Raw genomic sequence first — 26,632 nt, 5'->3', positions numbered from 1 at the left:
TCCAAACAAGTGAGCGGAGGTGAAGCCGGGTGAAAAACATTTTGGATAAAGCAGAAGCTTGTACCTACAACTGAGATCTTTCTTTGATCCAATGTGCCAAGACATTCATTTTAAAAGCTCGTCAAGAAAAATATCCGTAGTGTCAAATATACATATTCAGCAACTTGATAGAAGTCGGGCCCGGGGAGAGGAAAATGGGAAGCCTGATCCTGTGGCCAAGTGACTTTGCATCTTATTCAGTCAACAGGGTTGCTGTTTCGAAGAATGAAAGAGAAGACCCCAGAAGTGAGTGGCAAATGTTGTCTTCCTCCCTTCTCCTGAAGATGCACATTCGCTTTAACACACACTGAAGAAATTGCTTTAAAAAAAAAAAACAAACCAACAAGAACAACAACAAAAAAAAGACAACAAACCAACAATAAAATCACCAAGTACTACAGAAATACCTGTACAAGAGAACATGAGGGTTCTGCAGAAGTGTTACAGTTTATTCCTTTAAGGCATTTCATAAGAAACATTTTAATGACACGTAAACAATTTTTTTCCTTTAAGATGATCTCTTACTCAGGTACCATATAATGCATGATTTCCACATTTGAGCAGAAACTGTCATTCAATAGAAGACAAAAGAAGTTGTGTAAGCAATCAACGTCTCAGGATTGCAGTAGTTAACTGCAGCACGTCTTTTAATAAGTGTTTGCATTTCAGAGGTTTCAGTCTCTCCCCCAGACACTGCACCCTGTCCTGAAAAGATATCCAGGAAAATGGAGGAGTTAAAACTAACAGTAGGTCTTTTTCTGCATGCAAATGGATTTTGTATAATTCACTTCTAATTCTCTTAGAATGTTCCTTCAATCGTTTTTACTTTTACAGGGGAAAACTACGCGTATGTTACTGAGCTGATTTCTTTTAGTGTTTAGTACAGTGTTTGAGTAATACAACAGCAGAGGCAACGTAATTCCTTACAAAAAGATACATTTCATACTAATGCAGTCCTTGATTTCCATAAAGCTGCCAATTACAAGTATTCTGACCGAACACCTGTCGCTAAGAACAGGCTCAAGAATCACTGTTTCACATAGTCTACAAAAGAAGTGATTGCTTTTGGTCATTAACAACAGGCCTGTATTAAATTACATGATCTGGAAGGAAGAGCTTCTGCATTCATTTACTAATTTGCTAAGCCACTCGCAGCCTTCAAAGAGACTCAAACTCATACTGAAAGTGAATTAAATACAGTGTAATCACTAATACTGCATAATGACTACTGAGAGATTAAAAGGCTTAACACAGATCAATTCCAGACAGGCAAAATAAACAGCTAAAACACCAAAAAGAAAATTAAAAAAACAACTTACTCCTTCGAAAAAATAGCAAGGCACTGCCATTTACAAATACTAGTGTTTATGTTAAAATAGAGAAGGGTACCTAAAAAGAAATAGGCCTTGGCAACCACATCCAAATGGCATGAGTGTAAGTCAAAGAAAAAACAAAAATCACTACTCCAGAAACGTGCAAGATGTTTACCTTGTATCAGTTACTATTTAAAATGGTGGTTAAAAGCAATAGTACAAAACTGAAGTGGGAAAAGACTAAGAACTGCTATTCTGCATTCATATACAACGTGTTTATGACAGCATTTTCCAATAGACAAAGTGTTTTTACACCACTCCGACATTTGTAAAAAGTATATTTCATGTGTACATTTAAAGAAAGTCACATTGTTCAATTAGGCAAATTAGCCATAATAAAGCCTAATTTTCTTTATGACAGATGTCAAACTTAATTTGTTAAGCAACTACACTAAAAATACAGCTTGCAAGCTGGAGCTGCACATGTTCAAACGTTTTTATAAACATTAAAAAAAAAAAACAACGAACTATGATATGTATTTATTTTCTGAAGTCAGTCTTCATCATTCTGTCCCTACAGGACAAAAAATAATTTCCAGTTAAGACATATGCCTGTTTAAATTCTACTCCAAGGAGGGGAAAAGCGTTCTGAATTTTTCCAATAGATTTTTTTTTTTTTTTTTCCCTTAGGGCTCAACTGTCACTTAAGCATCACAAGAACAAATTGAAATGTAAAACTGCTCAGCTATACACAATGGAATTGGTCACAAAGGGATTTTAAAAAAAAAAAAGAAAGTAAAACCATAAGATCCATTCTCCATATAGCTCACAGTATCCACGCTGGAAGTTTCTCTAGAATTAGAATAAGTTCACTAAAAATAAGGCTTTCAATAAGGAATTTCAACACTATGAAACAGATGAAATGGGATTAAGAGGAGAACCCATTTGTGTAAGTACTTTATCCAGCCACTGGAGGGGCCCATGAAGATGAATTTCTATCCAGCACGGGGTGCTCGTGACATCTTGTCGGTGATACTCAGCTCCCCACCCCTACAAAAAATGAACACCATGTTATCAATCAAGAAAACATGCCTGCATCTAGAAATAACTGTACTGACAACTAGCAGAGAGTCATCATCTAAGGAATTCATCTGAAGTTAACTCAAAATCTAAACAATTCTTATCATCTCAAGAAAACAAAAATCAGCAGGTCAGGAAGGAGTGGCAGAGAAGCTGCACTCAGAAGCCTCAATCAAGTCCTCCCTGCTAGAGGCCCAGCATCACCATCCAAGTTCCTTTGGAGAGCAGACTGCTGACTCCAAAGAGGTTCCTCGATTTAGCTACAGTTCTTTTCCACTTCTTCCTCCACACACTCCATCTGAACAGCATTTATCACAATTGGCAAGATAAAATTCCAACAATTTCAGAAAAGCAGCTCATTGTATACTCAGTATTTAACAGCTGGGGTACCCTGAGGCAAGATCTAGCGATTTGTACTGACTTCAACAAGTCTATTTATATCTGTGGTATAAAGACTTCCTAGTACACTTCATTTTAACTCTGAACACATCATTTCAAGCTTTCCTTTTGGACAAGATGAAAAAAACCAACAGACAAAAAGTCTGGATGGCACAAGCCTGAACTTCAAGCTAAATCTGAAACTGGCAGCCAATTTGAGGAAACACTACTATGAGAATAAATCTGTAATGTCAAACTGTCCTGTTAAACAGTGTATTTTCTCCATGTTGAAAATGCAGTTATGTATCTTTATTTATATTAAGTGTCTGAAGTTTGAACATCTGTTCTGTAATCCCTTATGCTCCTCTTTACCCACACTGGTTTTTTTAGGGGTCGTGTAGTTAGCTAGCTTTGCTCATTCAACTTCAGTGCACAAGTCCAGACCTCCCTTCATAATTTAACAGTAGCTACAATGATTAAAATCATGTCCTGAATACTGAAGTAAATACAGGCAATAGTTAACAAGACAAGCTGTGCTTTTCTTGCATCGATTTCCCTTTCCCTAATTAACCTTCCCAATGTACTTTAAATTGAAAAGACTCGTATGAGGTCAAAATAGCTTTGTTACATTGGCACAGTCTGCTGACTACTGAAATCCACAGTAAGCTTAAATGCCTCTCAAAATAATTTACCTTTACAAAACTCATTCGAATGGTGCACATTTTGGTGAGCTCATACACTGCTTCAAATCCATGGTTGACAGACTGAGCTAAAAGCTGAGCAAATTCCTGATTGTTAAAGATTTTCAGGCTGCATCCACTAGGAATCTTGCATACAGTTGTTGGATGAAAGCCGTGGTGGTAGTTGCAGTTCCTGCTCTGTACAAATATGCTGCTGTCACTTAAACACTCAGCATAGACTTCCCCACCAACATAGTAGAGATGAACTCCTTGAAAACAAAGTTTGAGAAAAGCATTAATTTTTTTTTCCTCCAAAAATAAAGTACTTAATACAAACCCCTTGAAATCAGAGGCAACTCAGTTTTCTGTCTGAAGAGCTTTTCAGAAAAGCTGTTTTGTCTTATGCCACAGGGTAACAGTTTCTCATTTCAAAATGCAAGCTTCGTTACACATCAACCACTAGATGTCCTTCTCTCGTCAATTACAGAAGAGACAAAAAAATCCTGCTTCCACACACCAACAGTTACTCCAAGCCAGTTTCCGAGAGGATTCAGGCAGATTTTAAAACTGCAGCTTTATAATCTGGTAACTTCCGCCTATGGGAATTCCAACGAAATTCTCAGGAGCAGGGATAGACACAAATGTGAAAGTGTGTCTGCAGCCTGCTCACTTTTTTGGCACGTTTTATCAAGCAAAAAGAGATGCATGTCCAACTATCTGGACAACTTAACCAATATCAGGATTTACGGACCTTAAAAATCAAGGGAGGCCCTAGATTTGTCACCACTGTCTGCATTCAGCTATGCATATAAATTATTCCCTCCTCTGTTATGAATGGCTTACTAGAGCACTACATCTTATTCAACACGTATAAAAGCCACCCACTGATCCCTTCAGTGCTCAAACACGGACTCTCACTGGTACTTCAGTTGAGATTCCTGCCTTCTTTCTGCCAGACTTTCTCCCTTTCCTCCACCCGTCACAGTCACACACCTGAGATGTTGCTCACTTTGGTAAGCTTTCTGAAATGCCCTGCTGACTGCTCCATGCTTTGCCATATGAGGCTCCAGCAAGTCAACAGATGCCAGCTGATCTTTCAGACAGCAACAACTGTTGTGAACACTGCTAGATCCACTTGGGACTAAGGTGGGACAAAGTTCACACAGAGGAACCATTGGCTTGACCTACTATAAGCAGCTGGCAGAAAATCTGGGGTGTGCAAAAACACATTTTCACTACACAATCGTGTTTATTTAAAGAGACAAGGGCAACTACCACCTGCTGCTAAATTCTTTTGGGTATAAGCCTACTGAGGGAGCTAAAAAGAAGCAAGATACATCCAGCAGTCTGGGAAGAATACTGGTAATTCAAAAATAATCCAATGTATAATTAGAGGTCATTTACTCCTGCAGTGCAATACTTCTGCAGAAAAAGCTGAGAAATTAGAAGCAGGTAGCTTTAAAGAAGCAAAAAAATCACAAGATTCTCCAAACAAAAGCCATAAACAAATAATATTGTATACCAAAACAATCTTAACTGTACTCAGAATTGCTACTGCAAAGCAAAGTTTTAGATTAATAATTAGTACTAAACACACAGACATTTTAAAGCTCCAGATTTCCTTGAGATCAATACTCCACACGATTTTGGATCTAATTTAGATTTATTACCTTCTCCAGTGGATACGTAACATTTCTCCACTAGTATCAGCCACAGCAGTAACTCAAACCAAAAGAACCTCACAGAGCCTTTCCCCTACCTCCATTCAGCTCCCAAAAGTCTGCTGTTCTCACTTGATACCATTTCCTTTTCTCAGACAACGGAACTGCATCTACTTTAATATTCTAACAAATATTAAGGTGTATTTGGTCTCCAGAACAACTGCAATTTTTCGCCATGCTTAATTTCTACCTAAAAGCCTTCTAAGAGACATTACAAGCCTTGAAGTTCAGCAGTATCAGTAACAGTGAGTTGTATCAAGAAAACAGGAGTTCAAACATAACCAATGATTTTATGTGCTAAAAAACGTCTCATACGTGCAAGAGAAGGCAGGTTTTCTTCTCAAGGACTTAGTTAATTATGAAAAAGGAGGTACTCAGAAAAGGAGCACTGCATTTTAAGATAATTCAAGCACATTCCATCAAAGATGAACACTGTGCATCTCTACGTGCTATCAGCCAAACAGTATGGGAAAACTAGAAGATCCTGCACAACCTGCTGTCTCCAGGAATCCCTCCCACACACAAACACACCCATGGATTCACTCAGACAAATGAGCCCTTGCAGTTTTACATTAGCACTTCAAAGTCTCGCTGCCAACTTATGCAAGATATTAACATACTGCAGACAGCAGTGTAATATGCTCCATGAACAGAAGAACCAGCACTCTGATGCACTCTAAAGCAGCATGAAGTATTTAAGCAGAAGATACAGGATTTCAGAAGTCCTGTGCGTTTGTCGGTGCTGAAATAAAGCTTTCTACATACAGAGTATCACTGACTGTAACAAAAAAGCCCCTACAACAACAGTTTGTAAATACAAGTACTTTCTTACGTTACTGCTAAAGAAAAAAACATATGCAACTCCTAGATCGATGAGAACCAATCCACACGGAAAAAATATCTTCAGATATTAGAGAGGAAGATAAATCACAAACTGTTTCAATATCTCTGCACTACACTACAATGACTACTCATAAATAAAACCAGTAACAGTGAAAGCAAGGATTAACTTTGTAAGTGTACAAAACAGAATGAAACTTCACCTTTCCCAATATGTCGTCTAGTGTTCTCAATGGTTGAGTTGCGATTAACATTTGAGAGCAAACCTAAGCAGAACCTGTTTTTATTATTGGAGGGATCTGTAAACCCATCTACTAAGACACTTGTAGAAGATGCATGAAAGGCCTCCCCAACACGATTGTTCAATTCGTAATACACAATCGAACACCAGTGTTTGGGCTCTTCATAGGCAACAGGCTGAACATCTGAAAATAAGCAAAATGGAAATGTCAGTTTACATCAAATTTAACACATCACATCTGAAACTGTAAGCATTTCAAAATACCAATAGGTAATAACAACTTGGTCAGTATTTGTGATGGGCAAGAGCAAGTCTTGATTAAAATCTTAATGATTTTAACTTACTTTCACACATTTCTGCTAGACCATTGATTTTGTTTTCCTGTTTTAAGGCAGACATTAAGCAAAAAAAAAAAACCAATCCTACACAAAAGATTCAGATGACTGTGATATCAGGTGACACATGATGCTTCTGTCTACATTTTCATTTTCAATTTTTTTTTAATTATTGGTATTTTGGGTCATAATTTTCAGAGCCCTTGTGCATATACAATTCTGACAGCAGGTAAAAACAGCAGCAGATGAAAAAGTTCAGCTTACACTAAGCCACAATACACATTAAAAGCAAGAGGCAGATGAGCACAGTAAATTTTGTTTCTTAGTTCTTGCTGTTGCAAATCCTTTTTTTTTTTGTACTGCTTCAATTTACCAGCACAGATTTACTGCACCATTTGAAGTTATACATTCAATTTGATTACGAGTATTAAGAAGCCAAGCAAGGTTACTTCTGCATCATACTATACAACTTACCTCTGGTAGATATATTTGGCATGATTTGAGGGATCATTGTATTGCTTGTGTCCATAGACTGAGAGTTATCCTGCCCCATTTGATCATCAGGGGGCATATATGCAGGAGGTGGAGTATCAGCTACACACAAGAGAAAAAAAAAGAGTGAATAAACCTCAACAACGTAGACTATTTATTTCTGCGCTTTACAGCTGAGTTGTAAACACAGTAAAACAGCCTTCAACAAGAGAGGTTAAAACACCTGGTCTGCAGGAACCTGCACACAACAAGAGGAGGGATACCATGTAGAATGGGCATTAACAAGGCCTCTGAGCTCCTGCAAAAATGTATTCTTTAATCCTTTACCTTCTCAGCTTTATAAATCACAGCAATAACCAGGCAGATTCAAGACCTTCTTCCCTTTGCTCTTTCCATTTAGCTCCCACCCACCATTATTTTCAAAGTATTTAAGTTTCTCCTATTGAGAATTATTTTTTATTTCAGTTAAATGCTATATTTAGGTATTCTCCAGAGAAGAATATTAATAAACTTTCTGCTTGGACTGTTCCATCTGCTTTGTTTCATTGCTAGATGTTCTTCTAAAGCACACATCAATTATCTTATATTGAAACTGTGCAAAGTATTTCACTACTACAGTACACATGACAGAGAACGTTTGGAAAGACAAAACAATGACAGTCAACTCTGACCAGCAACAAAACTAGGATTAAAATTCCTCAAAACGCAAACAAAGCAATTTATTGTAAGTATCACAGCAGCTAAGTACTGCAATAAAATCTCTCCATTAAGTTCACATTTGGGCTGTACTTACCAGGTAGCTGAAATGGACTAGATGGTCCAGAGCTAGCTGGGGAGCTTGGGTAAGTGCTGCTGGCTGGAGAAGGTGGATAGGGACTGTTTGGTGAAATGGAAAATGGAGTGCTGTTGGGCTGCTGGAAGGAATCTGGAAACGTCGCATTATGTGGCATGTGTGGTTCATTGTGGCTTAGGTTCCTGAACTGAACGAGTAGACTGTGCTGTGGATTGAATTCACTGTGTCTAGGCACTAACACTGGAGGTAGAACTGGAAAACAAACAAAAAAACCCAACCAAACAAACCACTTAGATAGAAGGAAAAGGATATAAACAACGTGCAATTTTGCTCACCATGAAAATTTCAATACCAATGTGCATGGAGGAAAGCATTAATCTGTTGTACCACCAACCCCTCTCTCTGTATGAAGGACTAACACTCCAGTCTTGCAGAAGAACGGAGCAGAAATACACTTATATTTCACGCAATCGAGAGCAACTTTTTAAATTACAAAAAACCAAAACAGTTCACATGTAGTGCACAACAAACTACTGGTTTAGAAGTGTAAAACCCACTCTGCGTATTACAAAAGCAGTACAGATGGAAATTCAGTCCATATTACTAGTCAAACTACATAGCTACATCTAAACCTTTTCACTGAAGACAAAAAAATATATATATAATACAATGCATAAGTATTGCCAAGTTGGGATTTCCACCTTCAAATTCAGGAGTACTGAAGTCTGGAATTCAAGTGCTGCGCTAAAGCACTTGCAGACAACAGTCAGTTGCAACAGAGATGCAGAGACTTTTGATCACTGCCTTCCTTCTTTATTGCAAATGAGGACTTTGCCACTAACTTTACAGGTAGCAGTCTTTAAAGATCTGTGGGAAAGCCATGTTTTACCATAAGGAAAAACAGCTGGTATGGAATGGACCATACCTGCTCATACCATAACCTCAGAAGAAAAAATTCACTTTTGAAGACCTTATTCTTCCAAACCTCCTCATACACCAAGTTAGGTTAATTGTATGGTACTGATGCAAAGAACATGTGATTCCTGGGGATTTTATTTGTTTTTTGATAGCCACGCTCAAACATACCTGGGCTCTCCACCCTCTTATAGTGGTAAGGATTGATGCAGACTTCCTTCTGTTTAGATCCAAAAGGAAACTCACAAATATCCAATGGCTTCAGCTCATGATGGCTTTGTAGATCAGGCCAACGCCAGACACGACAGTAAATTACGTGGGGAAGGCCTTTTCTGTGAGAAACCTGAAGTCGTCCATCTAAAGAACGAGGGATGGTAACACACTTGCTGGGCTGTCCTGGACTGCTCAAAGCTTTCTCCAGTTCTTCCATAGCACCTTTTTTCTTTTTCAGCTTTTTTACCAAAGCATCAACAGCTTTTTCTGCCCATTTTTCCTCTTCATCTCCTTGTTTCCAGCCCAACAGACGCTTTACAGCTGGGCTAGTAAAGGAGAACAAACTGGCCATTGACGTCATTTGACACACGTCTTCAAAAGACTCGTTGGGTTTTGCCTGCCTTTTTTTTGTTAATTCTTGCTTTCAAATAAATGTCAGTGTATACCAAAGGCAGTTATTGCCACTGATGAGCTGTATTACTTCTTGGACGCTGACAAATAAACATATAGACGTCAGTGATGAAGTCTTCACTTCAAAAATAACAATCAACTCTTCCAATTTAGCTCTATCAAGAAGACGAGTAAACAAGCAATTAGTAAACAAGTAAATAATAACGTAGAACAAAAAAAAGATAATATTAAAAGAATGCTCATTTTAACTCTAGTTGTCGTTAACAAACCTCCTACCCTACCAGAATCTCTGCCTAAAGCTGAATATAGGAAAACATTACCAGAGTTCCCATCTATTTATCTCTAATAGGTGAGAAAAGAGACATTTAGACGATCAAAGAGACTGCATGGTTTCTGTCAACATTAATGTCCAAACACTTCTTCAGAAGGAAACTCCGGAAGGAGCTGAAAACAAACTTAGGAAATCTGCTTTAAGATATTTGTCTTATATCACAGAGCTTCACCTGAAGATACAAAGCTGCTACCAGAAACAAGCAGAAGTCATGGTGGAAGCAGCAGGATCCACAGACACTGCTTCAGAGAAGTAATCAGCCTTACAAATAGATCTTTATTTCTGAAAAGGAGAAAACACTACAGCTCAAATACCTGAGCTCAAATTAGATACTCCATCATTTTTAAAGAGCACGAAGCCCCCCAAATCAATCCCTTCTGAGCCATTCAGAACTGCGGCCAATCTTTTCAGCTACGGCTATTTTTATGCTGCACTTCCTTATATCTTCTAAGAAGAATATTTGAAGCACTGGATATTTTTAGCTTTTGGCAAAAAAAATAAAAAAATAAAAAAAATTGTTTTCCTTTCCCCAGAAAAGAGCAGGGGGGAGCACGGCAGAGCAAGCACTGGATATGTGACCTTTGCTATGAACCGCCTTAGAAAGGAGAGAAGAAACAAAACAAGGCTGTGCACCCCAAGCAGATTCATGAATGGTGTTTTTGCCACTCACCGGCTCTCCTGTACACCCTTCACACACCATCCCCCCTCCCAAATTAAGGAGTAACGATGACAAGAGGAAATGATGTCCTGTGGCAAAGAGCTGATAAGAACTTGTAAAATCTCTTGTGAATACTAAATAAGCAAGTATAGACAATGAGCAGCTGGCAAAAAGCAAGAGCAGAGCTAAGAGAAAGGATGTCAATAACAAAAGATGCTTCCTTTCTTGCTACAGAACTGCCAAACAACATTGTCTCTCAACTTTTGATAAACTGCGGTGAATTAAAAAACCTAATGGACCCTGAAACACCAAATGTGCACATAAGTGAAAAAGGGCTAACATGAAGGTCTGTGAACCTTTACTCTGCTTCCCTTCGATTCCTGCATTTAATTAAGGCTATCTTTTCCCACCTTTGACTGAGTTTCTGATAAGGCTTTTCCAAGCATTTAGACATTTAAAAACACACTTAAAGGCATGGATGGGTACCTTAACAAGAATAACAAGAACAAAAAGGCTTTCACTAACCCTACTCATTTACTGTACTTTGGTATTGCACTGAGAGCTCAAGCCCACACCAAACTACATAGTAAGCAGCTCCAATAAAAGATGCAGCACACCCCTCTGGGCCTCATTTATGCTGTCCCACATAGAACCATTCCAGATTTTATGCCACAGAAGGTGAGGGAAGTGGGGAAGAGAACTAAAAGACACTCAGCTGTGATGAAGAGTACAGGTTTGAAGTTTTATAACCAACCTTTCACAGGGAAAAAAAACAAAACAATGCACCTATTTCACTCCTAGCTCAGCCCCACCAGCACTTCTTTGATTCTTCAGCTTTTCAGTAATACAGAAAGAAATGGAAGATAGCAACGAACACAATGAAAACAAAGAGAAATTAAAAAGTCTGATGTTTCCCACTGCCCCACCTGGTCCTTAGAAGAGGGCACTGCAAAAATGAAAAGAAAAAAAGCTTTCTTATTTTTTTTTAAATTATGTTTCACTGACTTTCTGAAGAAATCAAGACATGGCCAACCTCCAAGGTAGGTTTAGTTCCCTAGGATAGTTCCACATGAGAACCTTTTCACCCTTCAAAGTAACAGGAAATGCATAAAGGGAGATAAACTTGGCCCAAACCAGACTAAATTTATTCTTTTACTGTGATAAAAGTTTAGCGTTCTAAAAAGTAAAAGCTGTTTATGGTCACAATTAACTTACTTCCAAGCCTTGGGTACATTCAATAGCTGCAAGATTTCAGAAGCTGCTCACACCCCTACAAAGGAAATGAACCCACCTAGAATCTTAGGCCAACGAGATGACAATTAAAAACTGCTGTTTTCTAAGTATGCTTTCAAAGAATTGTAAGCATGGAGGCAGAAATCCTGCTGTTGAGTTAAGCTCCAAAGAGATTTCAATAAACGCCTCTTAGCTCTTGCAGCTAATCTATTCCATTACAACTGCCCCATCTCCTATGATCACGTGTATTTTTCTTTCCATCGGTATTTCAAATGCAGTAGTACATGCAATAGCAAGGAATGAAATTTTACAGGCTGTATATCGTTTCAACATCATTTACACACGACTATACTCAGAATAAACAAGCTAACTGGAAGCAAAGAAAGCTGCAATAGCTCTACTAAAGCAATTCCCTATAGTAACTGGTATTTGTAGGGCAAGTCGAGAGAATTTTGAGAAATGACTTTGTCTCTGTAAACAATAATTAAAGAAAAAAATCTGCTCTCAAAACTTTCTGTTAGTCAGAATCGCGATCAAACACAAAGCCTAGCAGCACAAGGATTCCTGGAGCAACATCACAAAAAAAATACAAATTCTACATACAACCACTGAAAAATGATAGTGCAGAAGCTGTAAATGATACGAATGCTTGCAGCAAATTCACACCAGCCACCCATGCTGCCTTCTAGGCTCTTCTGAAGTGCATTTTTACCTGCTCTAGAACAGCGTGGGGAAAAAGAAATCCAGCAACAAACTGCTGACAGGCTTCCAGAAGCATAAGTGACACTGAAACCATCATCATAGGCCTTTGAGAAGTTCGTTTTGGAACAAAACACACTGAAGACTTACGGCTTTCTCATTAAAAAATACCAGAATGGTATTAAAAAGATTCATAAATTATTTGTCGACAAAGTCTTCCCTTCTTTGGAGCTATTTAAGGTCACAAAGCATGGGTTTGGGCATCTATGCACAGGAATCAAAACATTTTCACATAGAAGCTACAACTCTTCAGGAGTTTTAACATTTCCACATGAAGTGCATAAAGCACATTTGGAACATTTACTTGCACTTGATGTAATCCCAGCACCTCATGACTGACAGCTTTCTATATAATCATGACGTTTACAAGCTTCACCAGATCATCTACATTTACAACCAATTTCTCCCAAGGTTTTAGACATATGCATTACCAGCAGCACAACACTGTAAGATACATGAGCAGAAAAATATACTTTAAAGAGTGACATTTCCCTTCATAGTGTCTCATAAATTGCTCACACTGTTGTACCTCTAGAATCAGCAGGCAATAACTTCCTTAGGTGGAAGTAGAATGAGAATCTCAGTTGGAAACCATGTTGCAGAGTACAGTACTGCATGAGATGGCTCGAGGGGGATCTGAATGGATAGAAACTAAAGGTAGCAGGGGCTGCATCCTGTAAGACTTTGGGGCAGACATTACTGATACTTCCTACTAAAGAGTAGAGCAAATGGAAGGGAACTAGTTGTGTGAATCCCTTCTTAATGCCTCATCAAGCCAACTAACTACAAACAAAGCAAGTTAACAGCACAGCTCACCAATACTGGTAGCTCTTCTGAGCATCTCTTAGACTACTGCCTCCTATTCCAAACACAGAATTTCCCAGCTGCAAGATCTGAATTTTAAGTACCATTAATCAAGTAGTCCATCACCCCATAAGAAGCATAAATTGGTTAACAACTACATTATCTTCCTTTCCTGCTGTCAACACTAAGCGTGCATTTCAAATGCACAAGTGTTATTCTTTTCCAGCCTAATTTACTTGTTTGCAAATTAAGAAAGCTTCCTGTAGCATCATACTCAGTCTGAAAGCTGAACTTCACTGCACATGATTAGAAACTGCTTGGAGACTCAATTTCATAACATAAACAAACCAGCCCTTCTAACCAGTCCCACAATTGGTAGTTTATTAGAATTGCTTCAGACTTGCCAGTCCAAACTGTTTTGCAGTCAGTTTTTGTGCCTAACCAAATTGAACCCTTCAACCTCGATATGCTTCAGTATTTGAAGTCCATACACATACTAACACCCCACATGCACAAAGAGAAAGCTCAAAACCCTCAATTACAGCTTGTTACAATATATCCAGCCATCAGTACATTCTTACAACTGTCCAAAAGCACAACCTGGTACATCCACCTGGTTTCAGTCAGATCTTTTTTTTCCTTTTAAATGCAATGGCATTAAATTAGTCCTTTCTGGAGGACAAACATGGTATAAGCACTAGCTCCATATTTTTCCCCTGCATATTAAGGTTAAAATTAATCCTCAGGTCACACTTAAGAACTTGGGCAATAATTCCCAACCATCACCACAGCTTTGGAACACAAAATATTTTCCTTTAATTATCCTGTGAGACACCTTACTCATTAAGAATATTATCAACTATTTGTTTAATTCACGTCCCCTGGGGTAAGTAAAAGATGAAAAGAGATTTTATGGAGGATACCAATAAGGAACTTGTGGTATTCCCATCAGAACTGGACTTGTGTATCTAAGGGGACATCCAGTTGACTGAAACACTGCTGCTTTTGTACTAGCACAGGACTTCTTTGCTTTAAACATGCCTCGTAAGGCAACGTATTCTAACTAATAATACATGTAAACAAGACCAGAAAAGAATTGTCCGATACCTTCAAAAATTTTATTAACTCTGACTGGCTCTCCAAACAAAAAAAAATGCATTTGTAACTTCAGACATGGCTTTCTCACACAGTACTTGTTCATTTCCACATCTGTACAGCATCTAGCACAGCTTAAAAAAAATGAAGCATGTAACTCTTGTCAGCTGAGAAGTATTTAACCAGCACTCTTCAAAGAAACAAAAATGGTGAGGCCAAGCCCAAGATGCAAGTAATGAATGCAAGTACATGGCAGAACTGATATCATAAAAACCATGCAGCTCAGATAACAAAGGTGATGATTTCGGTTTTTCTTAGGAGTCTTCTTATAACTCACTGAAAAAAAATAAAATAGAACAAGTGATAATAAGTGATCTTTATCACAAAAGTGGTCCAAACACAAAGAGCTCACTAGAACCCCACAGCATTTCAAAGGCACCTCAATTTCCAAATGATGCCAAGGAAACCACAGGAGAAAATGTGACCAAAGAATAGAAAGTTGAAAACTCATTTCGCACCACAACAAAAACAGTTAAAGAGTGACAGAGTGGAGGAGTCAGAAGGAGCAAAAAACCAGCCTTTCCAAGCCTGAAAAAAGGTAGTACCTATTGCTTAACACATTCATTTAGAAAAGAAAAATCACATGCCTGCATGGGCCTGGTGTCTGAAACTGCTCTACTTGCACAACTTCGCAGTTCTCAAAAGTTGCAAATTCAACCCGAGAACCAGAATCCCTCTTCTAAGTATTTCACCAGAAACATTTGCTCCCTCAGCTAACTGGCATTTTCCAACAGAAGCGTTATGCTGAAAAATGTCATCATCTATCATAGGAAGTACTTCTGACAGTCAAGCCCTCACACTGCCTCATATTTTTAAGGATATTCAGGATCTACTGTAACCACAGCAGTAACTACAAGCTGGCATCCCTTTCTCAATTAAATTCACATACAAGGACGTGATTACATTTCACTACATGCGACAACAAAAATTTATGCCACTGTTGGTAGACAAGGCCAAGCAAACAATGTTTAAAATGGACTCAATACTCCATCTGGGAAAAAAAAGAAGTGGGAAAAATTGGCCATACCTATGGACACACTTTCCAAACGCCCTAAAATACATGAAGAAATTAACAAAGCTTTACAAAAATTCGGCTGCTCATGTAAAGATCTTCATCAAAGAATAAAATCCTAAACATTGCCACTAAATAGGTGAAGTGCCAACAAAAAGTGTAACCTGAAAGCAGGGGCTAAGGACATTCATAAAGCTTTAGAAGATGGGAAAAAAATAAAGTTGTGTGTGTGTGTATACACTTCCATTCCAACTGAACTGCATTAAGATTGTGACAAGTTTACAAAAGCTACAGGATTTGGAGGGGACACTGACAATAGTAATTCAGCAAGCTTTTTTTCCCCCCTTGCACAGAATGAATGAATGGCGAAGTATTCTAAATTTGTCAGTTTGTGACATCCACTGACCCAGAATTCAGAGACACTACCTCATAGTTGGTGGATCAGTAGCAGCAATTCTGACAAAGATCCTCTGTCAAGGATGACAGTCCTGGCAGGCGCAGCCTTGGTGGTAGGTCAGCAGGGATACAGACTTGGCAGACGGCGTCCTGCACCTTGCCAACCCACGCTGGTCAAGCACACTGAAGTGCCAGCCAAACTTTTCTAGGTGGTCACAGGAGCACCGCTGAAAAGGCTTCCAGAAAACAGCACAGGAACTTGCACTGTGACTAATGATAATGGCTGAAGTCCTCAACTACTGTTCAATTTGTCTGTAATGAGTTGTTTATCAGTGTTAGTCGTGAAACACCTCAAGTGTTCTCAGCTAACAAATATCTTTTAATTCTGCTCTCCTTCAACAAAACAAACCAGCCACTACAAAAAAAATTATCTCAAGACCTTCCAAGAAAAAAAACACATTCAAACTGATTTTAACAAAGCCAGCAGAGACAGTAAAAGAAATGTGTCTGAATCAACATGAAGCATTTAACTGGCAGCGAAGGAAGGAATACAGGCTTGTATTGAATTGCCACAGCAGTATGGCTGCAGGTACACAGTTTGGCAAAGGCAACAAAGGATTTTTAAGAGTTTTCTCTAGAGAGCCATAAACAGAACACAGAGAACATCCTACTGAAATTAAAAGTGTCCTCTGGAGCATTACAGATCACTGCATAATTTTCAAAGGCCATTAGACAAACTACAGAAATATAAACTACACTTAATAGTGCATTAGCACGCTATCTTGAGAGATGGAATTTCTTCCAGCTCAGATAATGTTGTACCATCCTGAAAACTTTGCTAAAGAGATTATCTATTCAAGCTGCAGGATGAAGAATTGGACTTCATAACAAGAACCAAGAAGCACAGGGCCCAAAGCTACAATTCCTTCAGGTTCATCACAGGTTAAAACTCTGAACCTCCAACAAAAAGGACCCAGTGCAGCTGCATGCAGCATAATCGCTGTACAGCCTTTTGCTGTGACCTTTTGTGATCAAGAGAGAAAAAAATGCAAAGGAAGCCACTCATCCTCTTTTTCTATTTCTCACCCCTACCACGACTGCCCATCTTGTGCAGTTCCTGGGCTTCCACTAGGAAATTCTTTTGGAAAAAAAGAACAAAACAAGAACATTCCTTCCTCAAGTGTATCGTCTCCATATTTTAAAGAAAAATAAAGGTTTGGGGATATGAACTCCAGCAAAAACAAGGTTTGCTGCGATTTTGTTTTCAAAAATAAGTGCCATTAAGCACTTACCAGCAATTTCAAGACCAAGGGAACAAAATTTAAATATCAGATGTAAGAGTAAACCACTATCAAACAGTAGGGATTAAGACATTAAATTCAGCAACACCCTACACAGAGCGCTCAGAAGTTACAACACACACTAATTATGAAACATCTTCAATTAAGTTATTTGCTTCTTCTATTAACTTCCAGTACCAACAGCTGCCAACTTCATAAAGTATTACAGCTTTTGAACAGCACGGGCACGTGACAGTGAAACGTCTGCACCATTCTATCCTTCCTCTTCAATCAGACTCTGATTCCTCAGAGCATTGGAAGGACGCTTTGTGCACAACTCCCATCATCGAGAAGCACAGCACACAGTACCAGCTTCATTCCTCACAACTTTAAAGCCACATACGGCAGATAAATTACCTGAAAATTAACACAGATTTCATCTAAAGCCACCACACGCTGACAATCTCATTTCCCAGCCCAAAACTTACAGCCTAGTGCTCATGCTGACAGTTATTCCTCACACATTTAGTTATAGCAGAACACTCCCATCACTCACCGAATGCCAGCTATAAACCCACAGATTCCACCTAGAGATTCAGCAACTATCACTGAGCCTGTGGGAAATCCGTTCTCATTTTCCTGAGGCTCACTGGATTTGCTCAAACTGCTATCAGAAACTCCATTAGGAGGACACCGATCACTTGATTCCCAGTCTTGTGCTTTAACCACAAGACCGTATTTCCTCCTATTAACTTTACAGCCCCCAGAAAACAAAACTTGCCCTTCTCCATCCATCTTTTGCCAAGCAGCTGGCAGTACAGGCCAAACTCTGGGTTGGAAAAGTGTGCCTGCAAGAAAGTGCCTGCAAGAAAGTGCCTCTTAACCAAAGCGCTAGGAGCACGGGCATTTATCACTCCACGCATTCGTTTGTCCGGAGTTTACGACCATTTAAAAACAAAGTTTCTCGTATATTTAAAACAAACAAACAAACACGAAACAGCCCATCCTCTCGTTAGCACTGCAGCAGCGCGTCTCTCCATTCAGGCACACAGCAGGGCTGCCCCATCTCCCCCCTGCCGCCTCCAACCTGGCCCGGCCGCCCCCCGCTGTCAGCGCGATCCCCTCAGCGGCCCCGCGCACCCCGAGGACCCCGCCGCCCGCCGGAGGGAACGGAAAGAGGAAGAAAGTTTCCCAGCGGGCCGCGGCTTCCCCCCCCCCGCCCCACCACCAACCCGGCCGCGCCGCCGCCCCCCCACGGGCTGCCCTCGGGGCGCCCCGACCCACCCGGCGCGGAGCGAGGCGGCCTCCCGGCCTCCGTCCGTTAAAGCTGGAGGCGGCGGTTGGGCCTCGGCCGCCCGCTCTCAACAAAACTTTATGCGGCACCCGCGGAGGGGACAGCGGCGCGGCGGCGCCGGCGGGGCCAGCGCCGGGACCCGGATGTGCGCGAAGGGCGGGGGGAACCGGGGCGGGGGGACGGCGCGGGCGGGATGAGGAGCGCGGCGCATGCGCGCTGGCGCCCCGCGCGACGGACGGGAGGAAGCGGACGCGGCGGGAAGGGCCGGGGCAGGAGCGCTGAGGGGGGGAGGCGGGGGAGAGAGGCGGAAGGGCTCGGTGGTAGTCGTTCCCAGTAGCCACTAAATAAAATAATAACAAAAAAAACTCACATCCAAGCGTTCAACGTTTTGTTGTCCCGAACGTAATTTACCTCAAGATGGAGGAATAAAAAGTTTTCCTCGAGCTCCGTGCTGCCCCACACGAACCTCTTGGAGAGGAATGCAGAGCTGAGGCCTAGCGAAGGTCGAGCCAGGCACGCTGCGGGACGGGAGCCAGCTCCATCTGCTCCCCAGGGCCAGGCACCGGCCTTGTTCTGAGTACTGTGGGATGTTGTGCGTCCCTGAGCTTTATGTGCAGCTCTGAGGTACAGCTTACAAGTAGCTGGATCTCATCGTGACCGTAAAAGCGTAAAGATCTGGGATAACCTGTTAGCAGCGTTAGGAACGGCTCCACAGAGGTGTGCATGCACCAGGACTTTTGTACAAAAAACTTATCTCACAGCCCCTGCTGCATGCTGTGGAAATGGCTGCTGCTTCCTCCCAGCTCCGTGCTGAAGTGCAGAGCAGCTCACGGCACAGAGCTGCTTGGCCAGCACCTCCTGCGAGCCACAGCAATGCCTGACCTTGATCAAGCACACTGCCAGCTGTTTATCTCGTGCCATTTTAAACTATGTAAATCGATGGATACAAGGGTCTCAGGTTCCAGACCGTGACTTCATCCTTTCAATTTTTGACATTCCCGTCAACAGACCACAGAAGATAAGAATACCAAAACACTTGGTTTCAGCTAGAACTAAAGAATGTGCATATTTCCACTGAAATCAATAACAAAAAAAAAAGAGTTTTCCATGCAAAAGCCTCTTAGAAGGACAGACTGGCAGGGAGGCTCTAGAGACTTGCACGGAAAGATGTGCTCTGCACTGCAAGTTGAACTGCTCACCAGAATGTACTGCCAAGGCCCAAACTGACGGCACTGATAAGCTGAGAAGCTTATCTTTGTGTGGGTAAAAAGAAGATGCACAAACAAAGCAAAGTATTTCACACTTTAGCCCACAGAGTGATTTTAAGAGGAAACTTTCTACAGGAAGACTACTAACTAGTTCATAATCCAAAGGTGCCTGAAAGGAGGCTGACCAGAGGTCTTTCCAGACACTTTGCTGAGCTCAGCTGAATCCCAGCCTGATCCACTACGTAAATTTCTAGGGAAAAGTTACTTCCTGTGGCAAAAATATCCCATAGGAAGGATATACTAGGCCAAACCATCATTTCTATACAAATTTTTATCTCTTGCAGGACATGTAACTACACCAACTTCCAGCCATTAAAAATCTGTTCTATCAATTGTATCCAGCGTGCCAAATGAATCTTGGTACTAAAAAATTACTTTTTTGAAAAAAATATTAGAAACAGGCAAATGAAAAGACAAATGATTGTATCTAGACATTACATTTTGTATGTTACATAATTAAGCCAGCAAGAAACCACATGAAACACTGTGCTTTATTTATGTAACTTAAGCAAAATACTAAAGAAAAGGAAGGTAAAGGTTGTAGAAATGAGAAAAAGAATCCAGTGAGCCAACTTCAGTGAACTCAAGTTTCAATTTCAAACATGTTTTCACTTTTAGGAAATTATTTTCTGGTTCAAAACCATGTGGCTTTTGATTGTTTTTAAAGCCAACAGAAGTTTTTAGCACTGGCGTACTCTGATCAGATCTATACAGAGTTCAATGAATATACCAACAGGATATCTCAACTAAAATTTATGACAACAGTGAAGGTGTATGGCTTCAGTCTAGTTTAGTGAAAGAACAGAGCTAACCTCCTTTGGGGACTCTCATGCATCTCTGCACCAGCAATTGTTCTCCTTTGGCTAGGCAGTCCAAAATATGGGACAAAAAAGAAACAAAAAACAACTGTTGGTCTTTTTCCAAATCTTTTGTGTAACTTAATTAATAAACCAAGTAACAAACAACAAATTGGCAGCAGGCATTTTAGGTGTTGTTCATGTGCCAGCCATCATGTCTCCACAAAACAAAATGTTCTCTTATTAAAAGAAGTTACAAAACAGTTGTATGTTGTCAAGCAAGGCTGCAAGGCAGAGGCCTGATGTGCTTCTTCCTGCAGAGGTACTAGAATTCTAATGACCAAGAACACTGCAGGTGTGCATGCAAGCATATGGGAGAGGACAGAGAAAACTGCAAGTTTTCTAAAACTGAGTTGTGCAAAGTTCTCAGTTTAAAACTACTGGCAAGTCAGGCATGTCTGTTTGCAACACACCGCTCCTCTGAAAGCACTTGGCTCTTAAGCACAATATATTTATTATTATCCTAGTCCAAAATTGTCTGTATAATCTACCAGCTCCAAAAACAGCTTTCCTCTTCTTTGTCATTTTGTCACAGATTACTGACTCTTCTAGTCAGTGGGGCAGCGTAAAGGCTAATTTACATTTACCATCTAATGATCCAAGACTGTACACCCTTAAGGTGACAAGAAAATTAACACCACTTATGCCTGTCTACAATATACATGGTTTCTGTCACTTGAATCTCTACTGCTGTACTTCAGCAGGTGTACTCTGGTAACAAAAAGCTCAATAAAAGGCTTGCATCAAGTGGACTCAAGGCATCCTGAACGTAGTTTCCAGAAATCAAGTGATTTTATGAATTCAGGAAATTCGTGAATTTCATAACTGACGAATCCATCAGTCCATTAGCCCTGGCAAACCTGGTATCTTCAAAATACAGACATGCAACTCCGATCATCTCAGGAAAAAATAACCAGCTAACCTTCTCATTACCTCAACAATTTAATTATAATTGTGTGTTCAGATTCCGCAGAGACAACTGCGCACATCTTTATGCATTTCCTCTGGCTTTGTAAAATCAACTGAAGTACAACTACCTGTCTCACATTCCTTTGCACACAGCATAATGGCAGCGAGGACAGAAAACTGTCTTCTCGTAAAACCTGAGCTGCTGTACATGTTTATGTTGGAGCCAGCTGTAACCGTACGGTCTGATCAAAGTACAAACTAATCAACTGAAAAATTGCCCCGCTTTGTATCAGGACTTCCACGGCTGAAAAGCAACCACGAAGTTCAATAAGTTTCTTAAATTCCATTATTTTGATTTTCTCGCTACATTTTGAATATGATCCTTCCATTTGTTAATAGGATTTTTTGTTTGGTTTGAAAGAGTTTGAAAATCAAATAGATTGTTTGAATTATAAGGAAATCATCTTGAAAAAAAAAGCTTTATTATTGTGAAACTTTGGCCTTCCTGTCACTTCTGAGATGACTGCATTGTTCAAAATGATTCTCAGACAACTTTCTAAATTGACGTGAGGGGGGAATTATTTTTTTTTATAACACATACATTCAAAACAAACAAACAAAGTTGCTGTGTCTCCACCTGCACTGAGCACTGGCAAAGCCACTTCATTGCTATGCTTAAAAAAACCCTGCAGTGTGAAAGATGACTTGCGTATTTAAACCAAATCCAACTCAAGAACAGAATCGGGGGAATTGGATAGGATAGCTCCTGAAAGTTACGCTCACAGCTGTCAGCTGGGAAGAAATGGGGGGAGGGGAAAATGCTGTGAAAGGAATTTTTTATTTATTTATTTCTTTTATTGGCAGTGAAGAGAGGAACGTGCCATCCCTGTTTGAAAATTTTCAGGGTGGGAAAGGCTAAGGAGGGGCTAACATACTATACATACCTTCACATACGTTTCTGAGGCAGAAAAAGAGCGTTATGTTTAAGCAGAGCCGGTGGAAAGGAAGGTAATGTTCACACTGGCCGTTTGGTCCTCTTAAATAACCTCACAACGTACAGCACGCTGAGTGCCAGCACAATGATGGTAAGCGGCTGCCTCACAACAAGAAAGCAATACAAATGTTGTGTACATCACATCACACATTTAAGAAAGTTAAATCTAATTGAAAAAAAAAAAAAAAAGCTCGGTGTCTGGATGAAATATATTAGAAGTGTTTATTTATGAGAAGTGTTTAAGCCTTTGGTGATGTGGGCTGCTGCAAAGTTACGCTAGCTGGCTCGTGGCCATTCAGTTCCCTGTTATTGTTACAGCCACACTTCTGGAAATCTTACGTTACTCAACTCACAAAGCAACACAAAGAAGGAGAGGGAAGGATTACTCTTGTTTCCTGAAGCTATAGATATAAGACATTAACATGGAATTGTAGATCAGGGAGGGCAGGTAAGCCAAAGATACACTCCCAAGCAAGTTTAAAGCTGCCAGCTTTTCTTAGCGAGACTGAAAGGATAAATGAGATCAAACAGGTAACTGAGTACTGCTACATCTCAAGATGTAGCAGATTCAAGATGTTTGAAACAAAGACACTGTGTAGAGGTTTTGTCAATTCAAATCAACATTGTCTTGTCACGCTCTACAGAATAAAAATGTGAATATCTTAGAGATGGTATTTGAGATGACAGATCTGAGAGTCAGCTAAAGGTTCAAAACTGAACACACCATTCAACTTATAAATGTCAAAAGACCTGACAAAAAAAGTCAAAGTCCTAAGAAGGGCAAAAGAACACTGTAGGAAGACTAAGATGCCTAAGAAGTAATCAAGAATAGAAGGCTTTGCCTGAGAACCCTGAGACCTGTTGCAAAGTCCCTATCAAAGCAGGAACCCTTTACCACTGAAACCTGTGCACAGCATTTGGTCAGGGCAAAATACTGCTAAGTTCAGTCTGCTTCTCAGAATGGGAGGCAGAAGCCTTCCCAGAGGAATGGAAAAAATGTCCCAGCTGATTAACGCAAAGTTATACACTGCTCCCACAGAAGAAATGATAAATAAAAGAATGTAAAATGGTACAATTCCTTTGAATATTCTTCCAGCATTGCTGCTTTTCTAGACTATCTCCTAGCTTCCACTCATCATTACTTCGACAGTAAATAGACACACAGTACTCTGACTCCCATTCTTCTAAACCTGTGAGGTTCAACCATTTCCAGAACATAACCTCACAATGAAAGAACACCTTTTGGAGTCTGACCCTCACTGCTGAACTCAGAGAAAAGACAGCCTTCACCTCTTGCAAGCTGCCTGCAACAACCTGGAGACAACGGGGAAGATGTAACATCATATGATCACTGAGCTTTCTTTTATGTCAACCGTGCTCAATATTAGCTACAAATAAAACTGTTTTTATTCTTTTTTCTTGAAGATTTACTCACCTCCCCACCACTTGCTTAACATCCTCCACTGTCAGCCACACTTGTGCACAGTCCTCCAAGTTACCACCTCATGAAAAACTGAGCATGGCCTCGGTTATTCCCAGGGTTTTTTTACTCCAAAGGCCAAGCTCTGCCTTCTGAGCTCACTCCCTTCTGAAAGTGATTGGAATTTGAGTGGGACAAATCCTGTCTTTGGGACAGCGAGGAGATCAAACATGCAAGCTCACATTCAACACAGCCATCTGTTGAGACAGTCATGAGCTGGAATTCCATTTCTTGTAGTGAGAGTTGGGACCAACATCCACAATAACTCAGCGCTGAAAACTTGTATTTGTGGCTCCATGGCCAAAACCACAGGGAAGCTATTTTTAACACAGCGGAGCTCTAAATAGTGGAAGCACTGAAAATTTAGTTCGCATTATGGACCAAATTCTTCTCCTGGTTACACCCACTCTATGGAGAAGCTTGAATACTATAAACAGAAACACTCTCAGAGATTAAAAAAAAAGCAAAAATACCCCCAACTCTTCCTTATGAGTAAGATCAGCATTTTAAACTGAAGAAAGGTACAGCATGTCCTTTTAATAAAACGAAAGGAAGGGAAAAAGGAGCAACCTGAAATAGAAGGGATCTGTTACAATAATTATATCTATGATAGTAAAGATAATACCTCCTACTGTATATGCCAGAACAATACCTATGGCTAAATCCCTCCAGTCATTATGCAGATACTTTTGGCTTAGACCAGTCAAGAGGACACTGCGTTTTATAATACCTAGACCTAAACTTAATTACTCATAAGACAACTTCCTAACAGCACCTTATCACCCGAGGATTGCACAGCACCAATTAGTGATGGCAATGCAGAGCACTAAAGCTCTCCCATGGAGCAGCTGAGAGGACCTGACTTTCTCCTTCTGGGTACGTTGCTACAAAAACCAAAACAAAAAAACCTCAAATTATGCCATGCCAGGCCTTTAGAACTCATATCTAAATTTCGTGGCACACTGTGGGACACTTTTTTCCCCACCCTCGTGACCAAAAAGTTGGGTTCCATACTTTCCTCTCCAGTATCAACACCCACATATACAACTGGAATAATATCTGTCATAAAATAAAAGCGCTACTGGTCATAGCATGGTGCAGTGTTGAACAGCACGTCCTAAGTTATTTCCTTCTGTTCACTATAAAGATATTTCCACTTTTTTCTTTTTTTTAAGAACAGAAATTAAAACTCGAGGGAGAAGCCAATAAGATGAGGTGATCACCAAGCAGCTTCTCACAACAACAGGCAAACGTTATTTTTCAATCACTACTTTATCTCTGATGGGACTTCTTCCACTCTTCACTGCCCTCTGACATACATTTGGAAAGTAAACACAGGGAAGGAGATCAACATTTGACGAATACATTTTCAACATTATGTTTCTGCAAATCTGGAACAAGTTGGCCTTAGAGTTGCAATGGAAACACCTCCATGTTTCACACTGTTGAGGAAAAGTTCATTGACTTTTTGCTCCAGCTGCACAGATAGGGCCCATTTAAGGCACAGTCCCTAAAATAGTTCACAACCCAAATTACAATTCACCGCATCTTGGGAATGACATTTAGGATTCTCGAGGCGCTTTCAGATCATTTTTAGACCGTGAATATAACTTCAGCTGTCACTAAGTAGGTTTTATTTTGTAACAGATTTTATCCTTTGGAATGTTATGTTTGGATTCAGCTGCAGAAACGGAAAAATAAATGCTCCAGTTTGCTTAACCAACTGAAACATAACTCCTAAAACAAAGCTGAAACGTTTTGTCCTTTAATGTTCATACAGCAGCCCGTGCTTCAGCACGCAGACCCCGCGTTAGACTGGGAAGTCCCCATGTAGGTTTGGGAGGGGGGTAGGAGAAAAACCTTTCTCCCTGTTCTGACTCCATTAGCGTAGTTAACGAGAATTCCCCGTCTCCGCGCACATTAAATAAATATTTAACGTGTCAGGATTTAATTGGAATCCCAAAAGTTAACAATAGCTCTGCTATCGGCGTCGCTATCTCGGGACACGTCTTCGCAGGCTTATATTTAGATCTCGGCCACCTCGCCCGGCTGCATCGCAAATAGGACAGCCCCACTTAAAAAAAAAAAAAAGAAAGAAAGAAAAGAAAAGAAAACAACCCCCCAAAAAACCCCCCTAAATCAGTAAAATCTGCGAACTTTTATAAAGTGACGCCATTCCTGCTGCAAAACTACCCCACAGCTCGGGGAAAAACAAAACAAACGAGCAAACGAACGTGGCTTTACCTTCAGAACGTTACTGCCGCTCCATGCTCTGCCCCCTTACTTTCGCACTAGCTGCTTCCCAGGCGGTCGCTGTTTCTCTCCCTGTTTTCTCTCATCCCGGCGACTGCGGGGCGAGGGGCGGAGCTGCCCGCTGGGCCCGGGGCTCGGCAGCGCCGCGGAACGGGGCCGGAATGGCGATAAACGGGCGCGGGAGGGCGCGGACCCCCCGCGGAACGGCCTTGGGATGTGTGCGAGTAGGGCAGGCAGTTCAAATTCTCCCTTTAGCAACATTCCACGCTTCTAGTCTATTTTTTGCTCCCGGCCTTCAGCCTGGAATAATGCTGTTGGTGTGCAGCCGTGCAGCCATGTTCTGTACTGTGCCTTTTGTGCAATCCGTACCAAAACCGCTTTGCCACGGTGTAAATTGTGCCTGGAGCACTGAGTAGCTCATCCAGTGCAGCTCTATTGGTGTGCAGAATGAGAGCACCATGCATCTCAGGGCGTTGACTATTGCATTAGGTCACTCTG

General features: G+C 40.6%; 1 protein-coding gene across 2 annotated transcripts; it reads right to left on the bottom strand.

Annotated features, from left to right (window-relative positions):
- Positions 1–443: 443 nt before the first annotated feature.
- On the bottom strand, positions 444–26,239 carry SMAD5 (SMAD family member 5). 2 transcript variants are annotated; one of them, XM_042881505.1, is made up of 7 exons: positions 26,126–26,239; positions 8,999–9,606; positions 7,913–8,164; positions 7,102–7,221; positions 6,255–6,476; positions 3,503–3,759; positions 444–2,402 (listed from the first exon to the last, which is right to left on the bottom strand). In XM_042881505.1, the coding sequence occupies exons 2-7, from the start codon at positions 9,399–9,401 to the stop codon at positions 2,259–2,261; spliced, it is 1,398 nt and encodes a 465-aa protein (XP_042737439.1). In that variant the 5' UTR covers positions 9,402–9,606; positions 26,126–26,239; the 3' UTR covers positions 444–2,258. The 2 variants fall into 2 exon arrangements, with proteins under 2 accessions (XP_042737439.1, XP_042737437.1); XM_042881503.1 differs by lacking the exon at positions 26,126–26,239 and adding an exon at positions 18,364–18,492.
- Positions 26,240–26,632: the final 393 nt, after the last annotated feature.

The sequence above is a fragment of the Lagopus leucura genome, unplaced genomic scaffold (assembly GCF_019238085.1).
Source record: "Lagopus leucura isolate 7727_CA_CO unplaced genomic scaffold, USGS_WTPT01 Super-Scaffold_100030, whole genome shotgun sequence".
NCBI classification, from domain to species: domain Eukaryota; kingdom Metazoa; phylum Chordata; class Aves; order Galliformes; family Phasianidae; genus Lagopus; species Lagopus leucura.
The sequence above is the reverse complement of the archived record's forward strand: the minus strand, read 5'-3'. Positions and strand labels throughout refer to the sequence as shown.